Source organism: Hippocampus guttulatus, chromosome 8, assembly GCF_054856545.1.
Source record: "Hippocampus guttulatus isolate MCC_2025c chromosome 8, RoL_Hgut_1.0, whole genome shotgun sequence".
Lineage (NCBI taxonomy): Eukaryota > Metazoa > Chordata > Actinopteri > Syngnathiformes > Syngnathidae > Hippocampus > Hippocampus guttulatus.
The window spans coordinates 6,303,144-6,320,345 of NC_141268.1; the positions used below are offsets into that span (position 1 = coordinate 6,303,144).

At 42.1% G+C, this 17,202-nt stretch overlaps 1 protein-coding gene across 1 annotated transcript; it reads left to right on the top strand.

Annotated features, from left to right (window-relative positions):
• The first annotated feature begins 2,070 nt into the window (after positions 1 to 2,070).
• LOC147200942 (potassium voltage-gated channel subfamily A member 2) lies at positions 2,071 to 8,564 on the top strand. The gene has a single exon (XM_086118456.1). It carries the CDS (start codon positions 2,107 to 2,109, stop codon positions 3,601 to 3,603), a length of 1,497 nt encoding a protein of 498 aa, XP_085974582.1. The 5' UTR covers positions 2,071 to 2,106; the 3' UTR covers positions 3,604 to 8,564.
• Positions 8,565 to 17,202: the final 8,638 nt, after the last annotated feature.

Sequence of the window (17,202 nt, forward strand, 5' to 3'; positions counted from 1 at the left end):
ATATGTGTGTGTAAAACAAGTGGGATTAGGATGATTCAATTTGGTGCGGGTGCGGCTCATGTCGAGAGGCTATGATGCACTTTTTTGGGTCTTCTTTTTTTTACAGATTTCAATGAACTTGTCAGTACTTTTTAATAACAGACGATTTGATACATATCTCGATATATTTCAAATTCGATGGAACATGTCACTGGTAGATTTTTCTAGCTGCGCATGTTTTGCCTTTTAGATCGATTATTAAAACTTAGATATCACTTTTTTTGTTGCTTTGGGTTTCACCTGTGAAAACTGCATATGCTGTTGAGCAAACAACAGATGGGGGAAAAGAAAACCATTTTGAAGCTGAGAGAAGAGGGAAAATTAATCAGCGTTATTGTACAAACATTGAGCATAGCCATTACAATAATTTGGAATGTCCTGAAAAAGAAAGAAGCGGCATGTTTTGAAGATCTGACAGGCCAAGTCAGTCATCGAACCTGAACCAAATAAAGGGAGAAATCCCCAGAAACAACCAGGAACTGAAAGAGGCTGCAGAAAAAGCCTAGAAAAGCATCTCAACTGAACAATGCAACAGTCTAGTGAAGCCAGTTAGTCACAGGCTTGATGCAGTTACTGCAAGTCAGGGTTATGCCACCAAATATTAAATGTTCTTCACTTTCAGTTCAGGTCATGTCTGTTCCAATACAGTGCTCACTTCAAAAGTCGGTGGCTTCAAACAAAAGATGCTTTGTCCAAAAAGAGTGACTGATTCGATCAGTGGGTTCAGGCAACTCAGCATTTAGTTTGGACAATGGGGTTGAGAAAAACAGTAATGCACTCAATTATGAACAAAAAGCGGTCCCTCTTGCTGCTCACGCTCCCGAGTGTTCACCTTTTCTTGCTCCTGCGTGATAGCCGCTTCTCTTAGTCCAACCCTTTCATTTTTTAACCCTATAATCAGCATCATCATCATCATCATCGTCACCCTCAGCCATCATCACAAGAGACGTGGAGGAAGAAGAGGAGGAGGAGGAAGAGGAGGAGAAGGAGGAGGAGGAAGGGGGAGGCAAGGACACACCCGCCCGCGCACCGTCCTCGGCCAGTGCACACGGCAAGGATGCAGCAGGAGCAGCAGCAGAAGGAGGAGAGGCAGTCAACATGAGGTGATTCCCCAGCAGTCCCGCAGTGGAGATGCACTACAGGGACGATTACCTGTCTTCATTTTGTAGATTAAAAGCATTTTTTATTCCAAGACAGGAGAACTGGTTGTCTGTAAACGGCAGTATCAGCAGCAGAGTCCACTAAGATGTCTGCAGGTATGTACATTCCGCATGAATATTTACATTTGGTCCATGTATTTTGCAGTTGATGCAAGCCTCTCTTTAAAAATAACAGTGACAGTCCTCCCACTCATCACCCACGCCATGAAGAGAATAATTTTTTTCTTCCCTTGGCTGCTGTTTCCTTCTGCTCTTCAATTATTCACGTGTGTTTTTGAATATTTCAAACACAGCTGTGCAGTGTGTTCTAAATCCTCCACTTTGAAAAAAAGTCTTATTTACTGTTTCTTCAGCGCAAACCTGAATTCGAAGGAGCCAATACCTTTCTGTGTGTGTGCGCGCGCGCGCGCGTGTGTGTGTGTGTGTGTGTGTGTGTGTGTGTGTGTGTGTTGGACTGCAGTGGTGTTGTCAGCAGGGTGCTGCATGCGTGGCTTGTGGTGCTGGCCGCATTGTTGTGTTCATGCATGGCTTCGCCGTGAGAAAAAGGGGGAGAAAAAGCAGGCGCTTGTGGTTTTAGTTCCCAATTGCCTAAAATGCAGCAGATCGGGCGTCCTAATTTATGAGCTGCTGCACTGACTCTGCCTGCATTGAAGCAATTGACATGCAGGACACACAGCCCGCTGGCGTATTAATTGCACTCGAGCAAGTTTGAGGTGATTCTTTTATAAAGGTGCAAGTTGGAGAAGTATCAAGTGTTACCTGTCTCAAGTTTATTTGACCTACTTGTGCGACTGTCCTACATGCAGTCCAGCCCTGAGAAACGCCTGGAGGGTTCTCCGCACCCGGACGCACGACCGCACCCCCCGCGAAAGGTGCAGTCCTCGCCCAGCCGCCATTTCCCGCCACGATGACGGTCGCCACGGGCGATCCGTCCGATGAGGCGGCGGCACACCCGGGCCACCCGCTGGACTACGACCCGGAGGTGGACCACGAGTGCTGCGAGCGGGTGGTGATCAACATCTCCGGACTGCGCTTCGAGACCCAACTCAAGACGCTCTCGCAGTTCCCCGAAACACTTCTGGGGGACCCCAAAAAGAGAATGCGCTACTTTGACCCGTTGCGTAACGAGTACTTTTTTGACAGGAACAGACCCAGCTTTGATGCCATATTGTACTACTACCAGTCAGGCGGGCGGCTAAGGAGGCCGGTGAACGTCACGCTGGACATATTCTCAGAGGAGATCCGCTTCTACGAGCTGGGCGATGAAGCCATCGAGATTTTCCGCGAGGACGAGGGCTTCATCAAGGAGGAGGAGCGCCCTCTCCCCGACAACGAGTTTCAGAGACAAGTGTGGCTTCTGTTTGAGTACCCGGAGAGCTCAGGTCCAGCTCGGATTATCGCCATCATCTCCGTCATGGTCATCCTCATCTCTATTGTCAGTTTCTGTCTGGAGACCCTCCCCATCTTCCGCAACGACGAGGACGACATGCACAAGTCCCACGCTGAGATCTTTTACCCCGAGACCAACACCACAGTCATCAGGTACACTTCCACCTACTTCACCGACCCCTTCTTCATCCTGGAGACGCTGTGCATCATCTGGTTCTCCTTTGAGTTTCTAGTGCGCTTCTTCGCCTGCCCCAGCAAAGCGGGCTTCTTTGGCAACCTCATGAACATCATTGACATTGTGGCCATCATCCCGTATTTCATCACGCTGGGCACAGAGCTGGCAGACAGCCCAGATGACGGTCAAGCTGGACAGCAGGCCATGTCTTTAGCAATCCTCAGGGTGATCCGACTGGTGCGAGTGTTTCGAATTTTCAAGCTCTCACGCCACTCCAAGGGGCTCCAGATCCTGGGCCAGACCCTGAAGGCCAGCATGAGGGAGCTGGGACTGCTCATCTTCTTCCTTTTCATCGGTGTCATCCTCTTCTCTAGCGCGGTGTACTTCGCAGAGGCCGACGAGCGTCAGTCCCAGTTCGAGAGCATCCCGGACGCCTTCTGGTGGGCCGTGGTCTCCATGACCACGGTGGGCTACGGTGACATGGTACCCACCACCATCGGGGGCAAGATCGTGGGCTCCCTGTGTGCCATCGCCGGCGTGCTGACCATCGCCTTGCCCGTGCCTGTCATCGTGTCCAACTTCAATTACTTCTACCATCGCGAGACGGAAGGGGAGGAGCAGGCGCAGTACCTCCAGGTCAACGCCCCCAAGAGCGAGTCGGGCGAGGAGCTGAAAAAGAGTCGCAGCGGATCGACCATCAGCAAGTCGGACTACATGGAGATCCAGGAGGCGGTCAACAACAGCAATGAGGACTTCCGCCGGGAGAACCTCAAGACTGCCAACTGCACGCTGGCCAACACAAACTACGTCAACATCACCAAGATGCTCACAGATGTGTAGTCTACCGTAGAGATCACTGGGAGAAAAAGTAATACAAAGGCAAAAGAATTCAGGAATGAGATGCTTTTCACGCCACGCTTCACTCCTCCCTGAGCACTGTCAGACAGAGCCAGATTTGTTTGCATTTGCATGGAGTTTCCTGAGTGGAAGAAAAACTGAAATGTCACACTAATGCCAACCAAAAATAACCATTGAGGGGGGAAAAAAAGCTTTTTGAAGTTAAGACAACACACTGAAGTCACTTGATCCCTCACTTACCAGGGTGCACTGCTTTGCTTTAGGCACAAAATACTTAGGCATCACCATAGAAAGAGAGAGAAAAAAAAACTTGACCATACAGCGGGTCCGTTCCCAGGTTTGTTTCTCACTGCTAGTTTTTGCAAGGATGAATGACAGCCGTCGGCGCCACAGACGCTTGTGGTGGGACATTTTAGTAGTCAGTATCTGATGAGTGACTGAGAATGGCCTTGATGCCTCGCTGTTTTGCTCTTACGCGACGTGTTACTACGATGCAAGCTCTCTTCAAGATGCTTTCCCCGCCATTCACCCAAACTGGTCTTATACTGCGGAGCTTTGAGGACAACTTGAATGTTTCTTCTCGGGTTTTGTTTGGTTGTTTTTTGTTTTTTTCCATGCACAACATAGATTCACGTAGCCTGTAGTTAGGGACTGTTAGTCAGTCCATGGGGTCCAACGTTTACGACGGTCCGGGCAGGACCTTTTTAATGTTTAAGAATAGCATGCAAATAATTAGTGCCACAAAGAATCATGAGGCACAAGAAGCCACACTCGTTGACCGTGGTACTTGCGGTTTTTCATCGAACTGTTTTACATTTATGGCTTAAAACTGTTTCAGTCATACAAATATTGACTCAAATTTAGTGGCAGGTTGTGCATCTGGTGCATCAAAAACCGCGATAACATCACACAACTGTGCTGCATACATCATTTGGAACTGTAGATTGAATATTTATCAGATAACAAAAATACCATGCACACCAGAAAATACTGATTAGATAACGTGTGGCGATCACTTCATATGTTTTGCTCAAGGATAAAAAAAAAAATTGCTGATGTGGTTATGGCCTACTTATTAGGCAAATTTGAGATCCCATAAAGAAACTTTCACAATGCCGTTGCGCAGGTTAGCGACAGTCGCGTTCCAAAATACGTACAGATTTGGGTTACACCACCACTGTAGGATTGGAACTCAAACTTGGAACCCTCTGAAGATGCATAATATATATTTGGCGGGTAAGTTGCCCCCTACAGGCCAAACATAGAAACACTCAAGCTGGGCATACACTGCAAAATACGTGTGTTCTCTTCTGATTTCAAAATGACCACATTTTGAATTGCGACATTGTTACTCCTGGAGCTATGGTCAATTCAGGGCTTGTGCTACAATGGTTCGTCTGAGGTTGCCATAAACAGCAATGAACAGGCTTTAATGTACCTGTGTTGCTTTTGTTTATGGCATTCTTCTTCTTGATATGTTTGACAGTTAGCAATAGTTGGAACACACATTACTGCCACCATACTGGACTTAAGTGGAACCAGGTTTTGCGAAATTGCGAAATATGGAGATGTTGTTATTGTTACAAAATTTTGTTTTGGGGACCTGTGTGTATCTATATTGGTTTTAAGTACATTGACATAAAATACAAAACTGTTCGTAGTCAATTCTCCATTCGATATAGGATCTTCAAACAAACAGAGTTTTGAGAAAGCGCAACATCAATAATTATTCTTGGGATCGAGCAAAGTGGAGCTGCTTCAACGGATTTGGCAAGTTCTCCAAAAAAAAACCTCATTGTTGGCCATGACGTCTGCAAAGCAGAGGCTGAGCTGCACTGTGTTTGTTTGCAAAGTAGATGCGTGGCTAGATTGCAATGCAGTTCCACTTTCTGCAATTCCTCAACGAATTTTGAGTGAACTTTTCCACCCTTTTAATTCGTTATTAGTCATTGCAGAGGTAGTGCTCGTCAGTTGTGATGAATGACTTGCCATTTACGAGTCCCTGTCAGTCATCGCAGTAGCCCACTATGATGTATAGATGATGTGAAGTTAAGATGAGGTAAGGTTAACTGCAATAATCAAATGGTATGGTGGCCCTAAAAGGTTAAAAAAAGGTACACTGTACTACTTCTTGTCACACTTACAATGATGTTTGACGAACAAATGTTTCTTTGAAGATTTTTCTTTAAAATTCCCAAATGTCTCAGTGTATGCCCAGCTTTATTTTTTATTTTTTCCACAGAGAAAACACGCACACCCACCACCAAACCCTGACCTTCCACCTAGAAGCCTTCGCCAGGTTGCCATAAAAAGCACTTTGAGGTCGCGGATGTTACTGAGCCGTTTAGGACGCTGTGGTTACCATAGCAACTTTTGAGAAGAATGGATGTAATAGAATCTTTCCTAGTCTTGCATGACATCCTATTCATCCCTAGAAGCATGACTTCAAGCTTCAAGATGCTCACTGCAGAGATTTAAAAAAAAAAAAAACGATTTAAGATGTATTTATAAATATAGACCGAATGCAAATACAGCACACTTTCACCAGAGACTTGTGATGCAGATATTGCCATAATGAAGCTAACATTTAATCGTGAGTGCCGAAGGCACACACTCCTACACTCCTGCTAGCCCTTTCCCAGCATACCTCGGGGTGATATATTTAAAACGAGACAAGGGTTTCAGTTGGCGTTTGATTAGCATGAATGCCTGGAAAGATTTCAGGATGGTGTCCAGTTAAGGATAGCTGCCATGGTCGCAACACTGCCAAGTCAGGCAGTCCTAACCATCTGTTCATCCATCCGTCCGTCCATTGATCCATCCATCCATCCATGCTGGGGGTGATAATCAGCATCACTGTAGCAGACCTTGGCTGTCCCTCCTGAATCCCAGTTTTAACATTTGTCTGATGGCTGTCGACTGATGGGCGAGTTAAGGGGTAGCGGGCATTGGTCTGTTTGTAGCATGTGGCATTTTCAATGAATTCTCCACGTCGAGGCGCCCGTGTCTATTTTTAGGCTTCCGACATGCAACAGTAACAACACGTGTCACGCCATCGCTGCCGATGCGCCGCCCCCCCATCCACCCTCGTCCGCTGCTCTCACGCAGCCCCTCAAACGTAGGGAAAAGTCAGCTGAAATGAGCTACTGACAACTAGAGAGGAAAAACTTTTTTTCTGTTCATTTCTGCACAGAACTTCAAAATGACTAAAATGAGTTAGCCCGCTCTAGTTGCCGGTGGCTCAAAGGAAGATACCATTTTTTTGTTTCTTTAGCAATATTTCCCTTTGTTAATCGATCAAAAAGCACTTCAAGTCTCACTATGTGTATAAAAGTGTGAAAAATATGTTCTCAATGGGACTTTTGTGAGGCCAATGCAGATTCCAATATGGCAAAAAAAAAAAATCTGATAACCAATTAATCAATACACACAAAAAAAACCTATAATGAATAAACTGGTTAGCTCGTCGACCTCACAGTGCAGAGGTACCGGGTTCAATTCCGGCTCCGGCCTTCCTGTGTGGAGTTTGCATGTTCTCCCCGTGCCTGAGTGGGTTTTCTCCGGGTACTCCGGTTTCTTCCCACATTCCAAATACATGCATGTCAAGTTAATGGAAAACTTTAAATTGTCCCTGGGTGTGATTGTGAGCGCGAATGGTTCCTCATCTATGTGTGCCCTATGATTGGCTTGCAACCGGTTCAAGGTGTCCCACGCTTGCTGCCAGAAAACAGCTGGAAGAGGCTTCAGCTCACCCGAGACCCTTGTGAGCATAAGCGGATTAGAAAAGTGGATAATGAATAAAATTAATTCTTTTAGGATTCCTTTTCGCTTACAAAAATGAAGATATGAATTACAGGCAGAACATTTGGCTGTTTGGCGTTACTTTGCTCTTTAGTATATTTTTAACTTTTTAACAACAGAGAGAAAAATTGACAAGAATCTGATAAAATAAAAAATCATGGGTGGGAATGTTCACTTTTCACTTTCACGTCACTTTTCAATCCGTTTTTGTGGATTATCCTACTAAATTCCTGTGAGAGCAGGAAAAGACGGTGCAGCTGTGTTGATGCATGATTTATATACAGTACTGTACCTTTTAAATGGGACGACAACAAAAAACATCTTCGCCTCTGCATGCTGGCACATTTCTCTGAAAGTGTTTTTTTTCTTCTTTCATTTAGGCCAAACCCATTGTAGCAGCAATGCCCAATATTGACTTTTGTGTTGAAAACACACCCAGCTAAGTGGAGTCAACTTGTATTCCTTGCTTATTTTCCAATCTTTTATTTTTAAATTAATGTCATTACATTGGCATTTAAAATTCACTCCGTGGAAAAAGTTGGAGAAACGCTGGGAAATCTATGCATTGCTTTTCATGTGAAATTATTCGATGGTGGTCACCAATGTGATCGGCAAACACACTATCTGAAACAAACCTTGGAGCCCCCTCAAGAAATCTTGCAATATTCTGCTGTGGGATAGCTCAATGAGAACTTTTCAGATTGTTTGGGGGTTTGTTTGACCTGCATGAAAACACACACACACACACACACACACACACACACACACACACACACACACACACACACACAACATAGGTGAAACAAGGTGACCAATATGCAATATGTATGCATGTGTGGGCTCAAGAAAGAATGGCTGTGACTTTCACACAATATTGTACAGTTGTCCACCCCTCTCCTCCATCCGTGTGTCATACGGCTGAATTTACGCCTCATGGTTGAAGTGAAACAATTCCAATTCTGTTTTGGTGGAATAATTGGGAGATGCAACATGACAAATTCCGAAATGCGATACAAATCATCCAATGAGGCATTGTTATTCATATTGTAAAATGGCAAGAAACTGATTTGTTACAATACTGTCAAACTGAGCCGTGTGTGTGTGTGCACATATACTGTATATATATATATATATATATATATATATATATATATATATGTATATATATATATATATATATATATATATATATATATATATATATATATATATACCTGTATATATGCACAGTACACCTCCACCATGCGACCCCCCCTCCACCCCCCCCATCAGAATTCAGCACTTTGACCTGCAGTGTAAATTCCGCCAAAGAGGCCCTGAAGCTTCGATGGTGGATGATGGCTTTTCTTTTTTTTTTCCTATGAAATGTTGAGATTGATGTACATAAGAGCAAAAGCAATATCAGCAGGCGACATATGGACTCAGCAAGTAATAGGATCTGCACTTTACAAGACAACTCGGACAATCTGTGGACCAGAGAACAACATTTAGTCCTTCCGACATGATTGAGAGTGCTGACAAGGCGATAACAATGAAGTCAATAATAATTATAATAATAACAATAAGTCAAATGTTTTGTGTTTTGTCTGTCTTTGAGTTTGACTTCAGACATCTCGCTTTCCCCTGGAAGGCTAATTTTAGACCAAATCGATGAAAGGCCTCTTTCAGTGCTATTCTGGGTGCGTTTCTGCATCTTTGTAGCCGCGGGGAGGCGTGCAGGACATGTTGAAAACGCCTCCCGGTGTCTTCAGCATCAAGCGCACAGTGCACGCGCTCCCTGCAGCTTGAAAGTGAACAGAGCCTGAGCTATTTTTAGCTTTTTGCTTCAAGAAGGAGAGACGAACAAGGAGAGGAGGAGGAGGAGAACGAAAGGAGTGTTGAGAGGAGTTGACATTGATGCAGTGCGAACATATCTCCAAATACAAGTCATATCTCATCGTACGTACTCTTAGCCGTCGTTTTAGGTTTGAAATCGCTATCTTCAGGAAAAACACCATCTTTCTGTCACCTACAAATGGAAAACCAGACTTGCGGGGGTGGAACCTCACGGTGTGGCCACAATGTATAGAAAGAGCATACACAATGCTAATTTGTGGCCACAAAATACTAATTTCTGTCACAAAAAATGTAGAACTGTGGTATGACATAATTATGAATTACTAACAAAAAATTGGAATTCAGCTTTTTAACTTAAATAAAACAGAATCACAGTTTAAAGTAAATACAACATTTGAAGGTGGTAACACATTTTTATGAATGTAAATGATGTTTTAAATTGGTGATGTTATTTAAAAGCTGTAATATGTATTAATTATATATTGTTTTTATTTCTTAGAGAATTAACCCCTTCAGGGTAACCCCGCCCCCACCCCGCCTGTTGTCCCCATTCGTGTGGAATGCTCACATTTCCTTCAATTTATGAAACAAAGAATAATAACAAAAACAACTACAAGAATAATAATAATAATAAAAATATTAATAATAATGATGATAAGAATAACAGCGGGTCATTAACATTGCATCAGCATCGAGAACAAGCCATTTTCAACAGTTTACATTGGTCCATAATTTGTTAAAATGAATACTAATAATAAATAAAACAAAATAAAATATAACAAACCCACAGAGGACTGACAATTCGGATTGATTTTATTATTCTTTTTAAGAGAAATTTACCAAATTTGGACAGATTATGTTGACTCACAACAGCGATTCTATTCTTTATCATTTGATCATGGTTTTATTATTGTATGCTTTTCGTGATTTTGCATGGTAAAATAGTATGCTATACCATACCATTTTTATCAATATGTGAAGACTAGAACATTCTTGAAAACTTGGGCATTTATTTCACGTGAGGCGGCCCGTTGGCATTTGTGCAGTGAAACACACCAGCGTCCTCTAGGGGTGACATTGGAACGTTACAACATTGAGCTGCCTGAAAAATGAACAGCTGAGGTTTGGGCAGTCGCCTCAAAGCCATTGTCCAATCAGATGGCTCATACATCCTCGCTATACAGCTCACAGTCACTCACTACACGTTGGGATTGCTTCCAATGACAACACTTCAACCAGAACTGTATTGATCTATCCACATTCTATACGACATGGCTTGGCAACTGTTTGGCCATGTCTAAATTTTTTTTCTAACAATTCTATGATGGCCTGAGATAAAATCTTTGGTTTTCATCCTAAAAATATGTAATTATTATCGGTAGGAATGCAACCAGATTGAAAGCTCATGTTTTGGATTAATCACGGTATTAATGTCATGATAGTTATTGCAATATTGTCACAATAACAAAACTGTCCATTGAGATCTGTTCACTAATTTGACACTATCTGTCAGATATTTCTCATTTAAGACATTCGAAATGTAATACTGCCGAGTAATAGTGATTCATTTTTTTGAAATCCAAATATTCAAGACAAGTCTGAAATACAGGGACAGAAGCGAATTAATGTTATCTGTTTTAAACCATATGAAACAGAAAACTTAGCCAGCAACCAAGTTATGAGACACCCCCCCCCCCCCCCCCCGTTTTCATCAGTGAGTTTTGCCTACCTAAAGGAAGTTTGATTCCAGCTTGGAAGAGAGGAAGAAAATTGTCTCGACTCTAGTCAGTGAACTTCAATCATCAAGTACCGTATGTGCGCGTCTCCATTTCAAATAGACACCAATCAGGGTTGATTCCAGATGACACCCGATTTTGACAACGAAAGTTACGCTCAACAAACTATTTTATGACTGAATATTGTAAATGCAACACCAACCTACAATTTTCAATACCGTCCTGAAATTTTAACACTGGGCGATTGGCAGTGTGAATATCATTTTTCCCCATCGGTGTCATCTGGCAGGTCAATTGGTGGCGGCCCAGTTTTGGACTTCAGGCCGCTGCTGTAGGGCTTCTATGGATTTGAATTTCAGAAATGTAGGCGGTCGCGCGAACCACTAGTGAACCATGCTGTGCTGTCCTATCGGCATTGTAGCCCCACCAATGGCAAAGACAATTCTTGGCCTTAAAAGGATTACCATGAAAGCAAGCTGCTTTTTCTCTAATCTCATTCCACATTTCCCAGAAACAAGAGTTCACACCGGGGATGAAAATACACTGTTTAAGTTCTTCTGAGGGTGACCCACAGGGCAAGCTGAGGTCATCCAAGCGGCATGGCCGAAATCCTCTTTGATGCCGAGCGGATGTGAGAAAAACAATGGTTATCATGAGCGGCAAAGCTTGTTAATGTGGTCGCGTCGGTTTGGTGACCCCGTGCCAACACAGAGAGATCTCAGTAATGGGCTCGTGTCACCTCAGGCGACATATGGAACTGAAATAATGAGGGCGGGGCTTGGCCTTTGCCGATGAGAGCACAACAGCAACAACAAATTTAAGGCCTCCTTCCTCTTTTGTGTGGGGAATCCTCGATATGATTGAACTTTGATGCAATTCTCTGCTTGAATTGAATGGCGTGGACCAGTAATTCTCAAAGTGGGGTTACAAGCAAAATGTGGTACTTGGAGTCCCTCTAGAGGTAGCTATTAGAATGACTGAATTTACAGTGGCTTATTTTTTTTCTGAATCCAGTACAGTGCATTGCATTTGTTTAGTACAATTCAATCGTGCTCAACTTTGAAATCCATTCTATTTGAATCGTTTTGAAGCCATTTTGTCATGTTTTGTGTGATGGCCCTGGACCCCAAAAGCAGGGAGGCAGGAGGAACAGGGTGGACTGAACAAAATATATTAAAAAACAAATACTGGCAGGAGTACACTGGAAAAACTAACTAATAAACCAAACTAAGAAATAAACAAAAATTTCTGACAGAAACATAACAACATGACAGGAACACAATGATCAGACAAAGACTGACAGAACCCAGGAAACTAAAGTGACAAGAAAACAAGAAACACCTGGACAAGACACACAGGGTTGAGGTAGCCGATTGGTTACCACGGCGGTCGGCAACCTGCGGCTCCAGAGTGGCATGCAGTTCTTTGGCGTCGCCCTCGTGGCTCCCTGGAGCTTTTCAAAAAAATGTTCAAGAATGGAAACAGATGGGGGAGGGAAGTACAGTTTTGTTTTAATATGGTTTCTGTCGGCGTACAAACATGACACAAACATTGATGTTTTCCAATGCTGTAAAAATATATAGAATAAATGTTAAATTTCAACATTTCTGTCAACGAAGATTTGCGTCATAGCCTGCGACACACGTTTCTATTAGCAGGATGGGATGCCAGGCAGATGGTTGTTGTAAAAAAAAAAAAAAAAAAAAAAACTCAACATTTTCATGTACAATTCACCGAGGGTACTGGCAAAGAATGGGAACCTGGAGGGCCGAAAGATGCATTTTTAAACGGTACACGTGAGCTATGATAGTTAACACGCTGCAAAAGTGCGTCCCATGACTTGATTATCTTAGCGGCCGTTATGGCTGTCGCTCATTATGGCATGCGTGTGCAAATGCGTGCGTATGCACACGTGCGGTAACGGGTAGATTGAGGGAGGTTGGTTGATCGAAGAGTAGATATTGCGTCAAAAAAGGTTGGGCACCACTGCTCTACAGGATACACTGCAGGGGAAAAAAACTTTTACTCATGAAGGCGTATTGTGTATTTGTAGCCAACTTAGTCATTTTCATAGTAGGCTAATATAGCTAATCTCGATACATACAGCATGTGTTGCCTTCATTGTAACGCTTAATTTTAGGCTTTTAATTTTTTGCGGCTGCAGACATATTTGTTTTTTGTTTTTTTGGTCCAATATGTCTCTTTCAACATTTTGGGTTGACGACCCCTGGGTTAACACAAGGGACCCGGATGACAAGAACTGGTTTGAGACTAAAAAAGGCACATGAGGGAACAAAAGCAAATGTAATCTTAACAAAAACAAAATCAAAACACAAACATTTAGGTATAAATATTAATCTTTAAATTCAATGAATGAAAGAGCTCTTCAAAACGAAGAGCCTTGGAATTCTTCACCGTATTTCCCTTGCTGTATGAAACTCCTGTCAGGGGCTTATTTTTTCCAACTTCCCAGCGAGCGCCACCGAGTCACTTTCGGAGGAGTCGCACACAAGACAAAAATAGTTGCTAAGGCTAATTAAAGAAAACAAAAACTAATTGTTTGACCGCAACATTTAGCATCAACAAATTATTAAAAATGTGCAAAGAACTCAACCAGCATTTTTGTGAGAAACCATTTTATTCATGACATTTTCTTGCTCCAAAACAAGTGACAAATAATCAAGAATAATTAACGAAATAGCATTTGAATAAATTAAAAATAATGTAGGCCATGACAATTTGATTGACATCATTGTTTTCTGTGATCTAATTAAATACAATGTTTTCAAGAAGTAAAAATGAGCAACTGATATAATGTGCGCGTCTTCTTACGACTGGTTATATGGCAGATTATGGGAGTTAGCACACACTTTCAACCATTTCAAGTGCCTCTGATTAACCCCAAATAAAGTTCAGCTGTTGCAATAGGCTTTTTCTGACATTTTTCTTGTCAAACAAAACTTGGCATTTGAAAACGGGTGTCTAGAATTGGGGTTTTTTTTAAATCCACTGTATTTTTGTAAGATATTTATAGACCACATGGCTTTGCTGCAGGAATACGTCAGAACAAAGATGTTGTTCCAGGCGTGTGTGGGCGTGTTAGTGTCAGAGATTAGCACGTTATGCTAAAGCTGCTCTCCTCAGATAAGACCCCGCATGGGCGCAAAATGACAGGAGACTCTGAAATGTTAATTATAACAACAATAATGACAATAACAATAATATTAATAATACAGCCTGAGTCTGTTGGCATTGTGCACAATTGTAGCGCAGTAATTACTTTTCAATGAAGTCGTCCTGATTCATAAGCAGTTCTTTTCATCCTTGCGGGACTTTAAAAAGTGACTGCTGCCAGGAGGTCAACTGTACCAAATGACAAAACGTCTTGTGCCCAAAATCATTCCCGGTAAATATGGTTAATAGGGGTTACACACATACATCTTGATATCCAACATCAAAATGTGAATGACTGTTGACGTGACAAAATGTTTGCTTACACCAAGGTTATAATAGCCTTAGATTTTTCAATGTAGTTCATTTGTATTTCATTTTAACTTTTGTATTCCAAATTCAGTTAGGTTAAATTCATTTTTGCAGCATTTGCTAATTTTTGGAAAATGATTTGGATTTGTATAGTTTTTATTAGCTATAGTATTAGTTTTTGTCATATTTTCAAGCGCAAGCTAAACAAAAAGGTCGCAATAAATATTGTGTAAACTAAGTAAATTACAATTCCCAAACGACTGTTTGACATTCCTTCTTCTGCACAGCTTTCCAGTAATGCCTAATTTAACACATTTAAAATCAATACACACACAATTCATTGATAAACAGAAAAACTAGACAGACAATTTTGCTATAACTATAATTACTTTTAGAAACGCAAACTTTAGTTCTGATGTCATTTCCTTTTAGATATTTCTATTTTAGTGTGAGTTGTTTTCTTCATTTTTTGTTGACTAAAATAACTGTGGTGATTACTAAAATAATTGTGGTGCTTATTACAGTAATGGGCGGGGGGCAGTTATATAGTCCAGCTGCTGGTGGCCGTGGTGTGCAGGACCGGCCATTCGGGAAAATTCACATATTTTCCCCAAATTCACAATGTGGTATACCTGTAGAGCGTGTGATTGTGATAAAATAATCTACACTAATTTTAAAACACACAAAGGTCAAGAAAATAAAAACAAAGATGTTAAAAACATTGCGGAACAGGTGAGTTTTGAGAAATAGGAGGGTGCCTGAATGTGAAGGGCTTCATAGGTGAGTAGGAGGAGCGGGGAGCCAAAAGAGGTTTTTCACGACCGGGGTGATGTGATCACGGGAGCGGGTGTGGGTGAGAAGGTGGGCAGTGGTGTTACGGATTTATTGTCGTTTTTTTGAGGAATTTGGAGGTGGTACCCAAGAGGATGCTATTGCAGTAGTCAAGGCAGGAGGTGATGAAGGCGAGAAATGTTTTTTGAGGTGGAGGAAAGCAGTTTTGGTGATTTGGATCATGTGTTGGTCGAAAGGGCCAAATTTGAGCGTTTTCTCTCAGTGGTGATCAGCAAGCGCTGATTATTGGATATCTTGAAAAGATTATCCTAAGTGATGATCCTGCGGTGCGGTGTTAGGAGTGATTTTTTTTTCACTCTCAATTTAGAAAATTACTTGTCAAGTTAAAGATTACCTGTAAATGTGAAAAAAAGTGTTCCAGTGTGACTTCAGCTTTCTTTGAAACAGTGATCAAACACTCAGTTTTGCAGGTGTGTGTGTGTGTGTGTGTGTGTGTGTGGTCGGTAAATGTTGTCCAATTGCACTAAGAAGATTAAGCACTCCTCTCCATCCCCCACTGAGTAATACACACTTGATTGGCATGTGACACACTTGCCGGGCGTCACTAATCAAAAAACAATCACCGAACGATGTGTCGTTTGGTGCTGAGCTCTTTCGCATGTCATATTTGATGTTTTATTTTGTCTCTTACAAGATATTTTCAAGGGTGACAGATGAATATGTTAATATATTTTTAAAATGATTATTAAAAAAAAAATTTAAATTATATATACATTTATAAAACATATTGAACATTTTGGGAGATTAAATCAAAATCTAAAAATAATCAATTAAATATGTTCAAAAGCATGAAAAATAAAACACAAAAACTAAATGCTGACAAAAATGACATTTTAAAGTCAAATGTAAAGAAATTGACGGCACGGTGGGCGACTGGTTAGCTCTCACAGCGCAGAGGTGCAGGGTTCGATTCCCACTCCGGCCTTCCTGTGTGGATGTTGCATGTTCTCTGCGCGCCTGTGTGGGTTTCCTCCGGGGACTCCGATTTCCTCCCATCCATCCATCCATCCATTTTCCGAACCGCTTGATCCTCACTAGGGTCGCGGGGGGTGCTGGAGCGTATCCCAGCCGTCTTCGGGCAGTAGGCCGGGACACCCTGAATCAGTTGCCAGCCAATCGCAGGGCACAAAGAGACGAACAACCATTCACGCCCACACTCACACCTAGGGACAATTTAGAGCGTCCAATCAGCCTGCCATGCATGTTTTTGGAATGTGGGAAGACCAACTTTAAAGTAAAATTCAAATTTGAGTTATTTGAACACCTAATTGCCAACACTTTGGTTTAAATTAAATAACATTAAAACTCATAAAGTTTTCATCAGGGTTTGCTCAAGCTGCAAAAACATTTGCCAGACATTCGCAAAAAAGTTGGAAATCATTGCAAGCACTTTTTCTTGTCACCATGAAATTTCTAACATGTTCAAAACATAGGAACATTGGACAGTCACGAATTTCAAACACCATTAAGACATAATAGACAAAATTACTATTATTATCAATCACTTTCAAAATGTCAGTACGGGCAGGTATCGCACTTGACACACGAGCATGCCAAAGATAGAATCGCTTTGTCAACGCAGAGTGTTACCAGGTACACTTAGTACGTCAGCAGCAGGGGAAGGTGTTGAGGATTAGATGGATGAAGTGCTGCGTTGAAGGACAGGCAGAAGAAAGGAACATGTCTGTCACCACTCCCGCAGGATGCTGAGGTGGAGCTCATCTTTGAGCCTTTTACCACCGCCTCGATCACTTTTACACGCACAAATCACTCGCCATTGACTCCACACAAGAAGGACAGAGCCTGGAATCGAAATACTGCATATCGGTCGATCACCGTGCTGTCCAAAAATATACATTTAAAGTGAAACAAG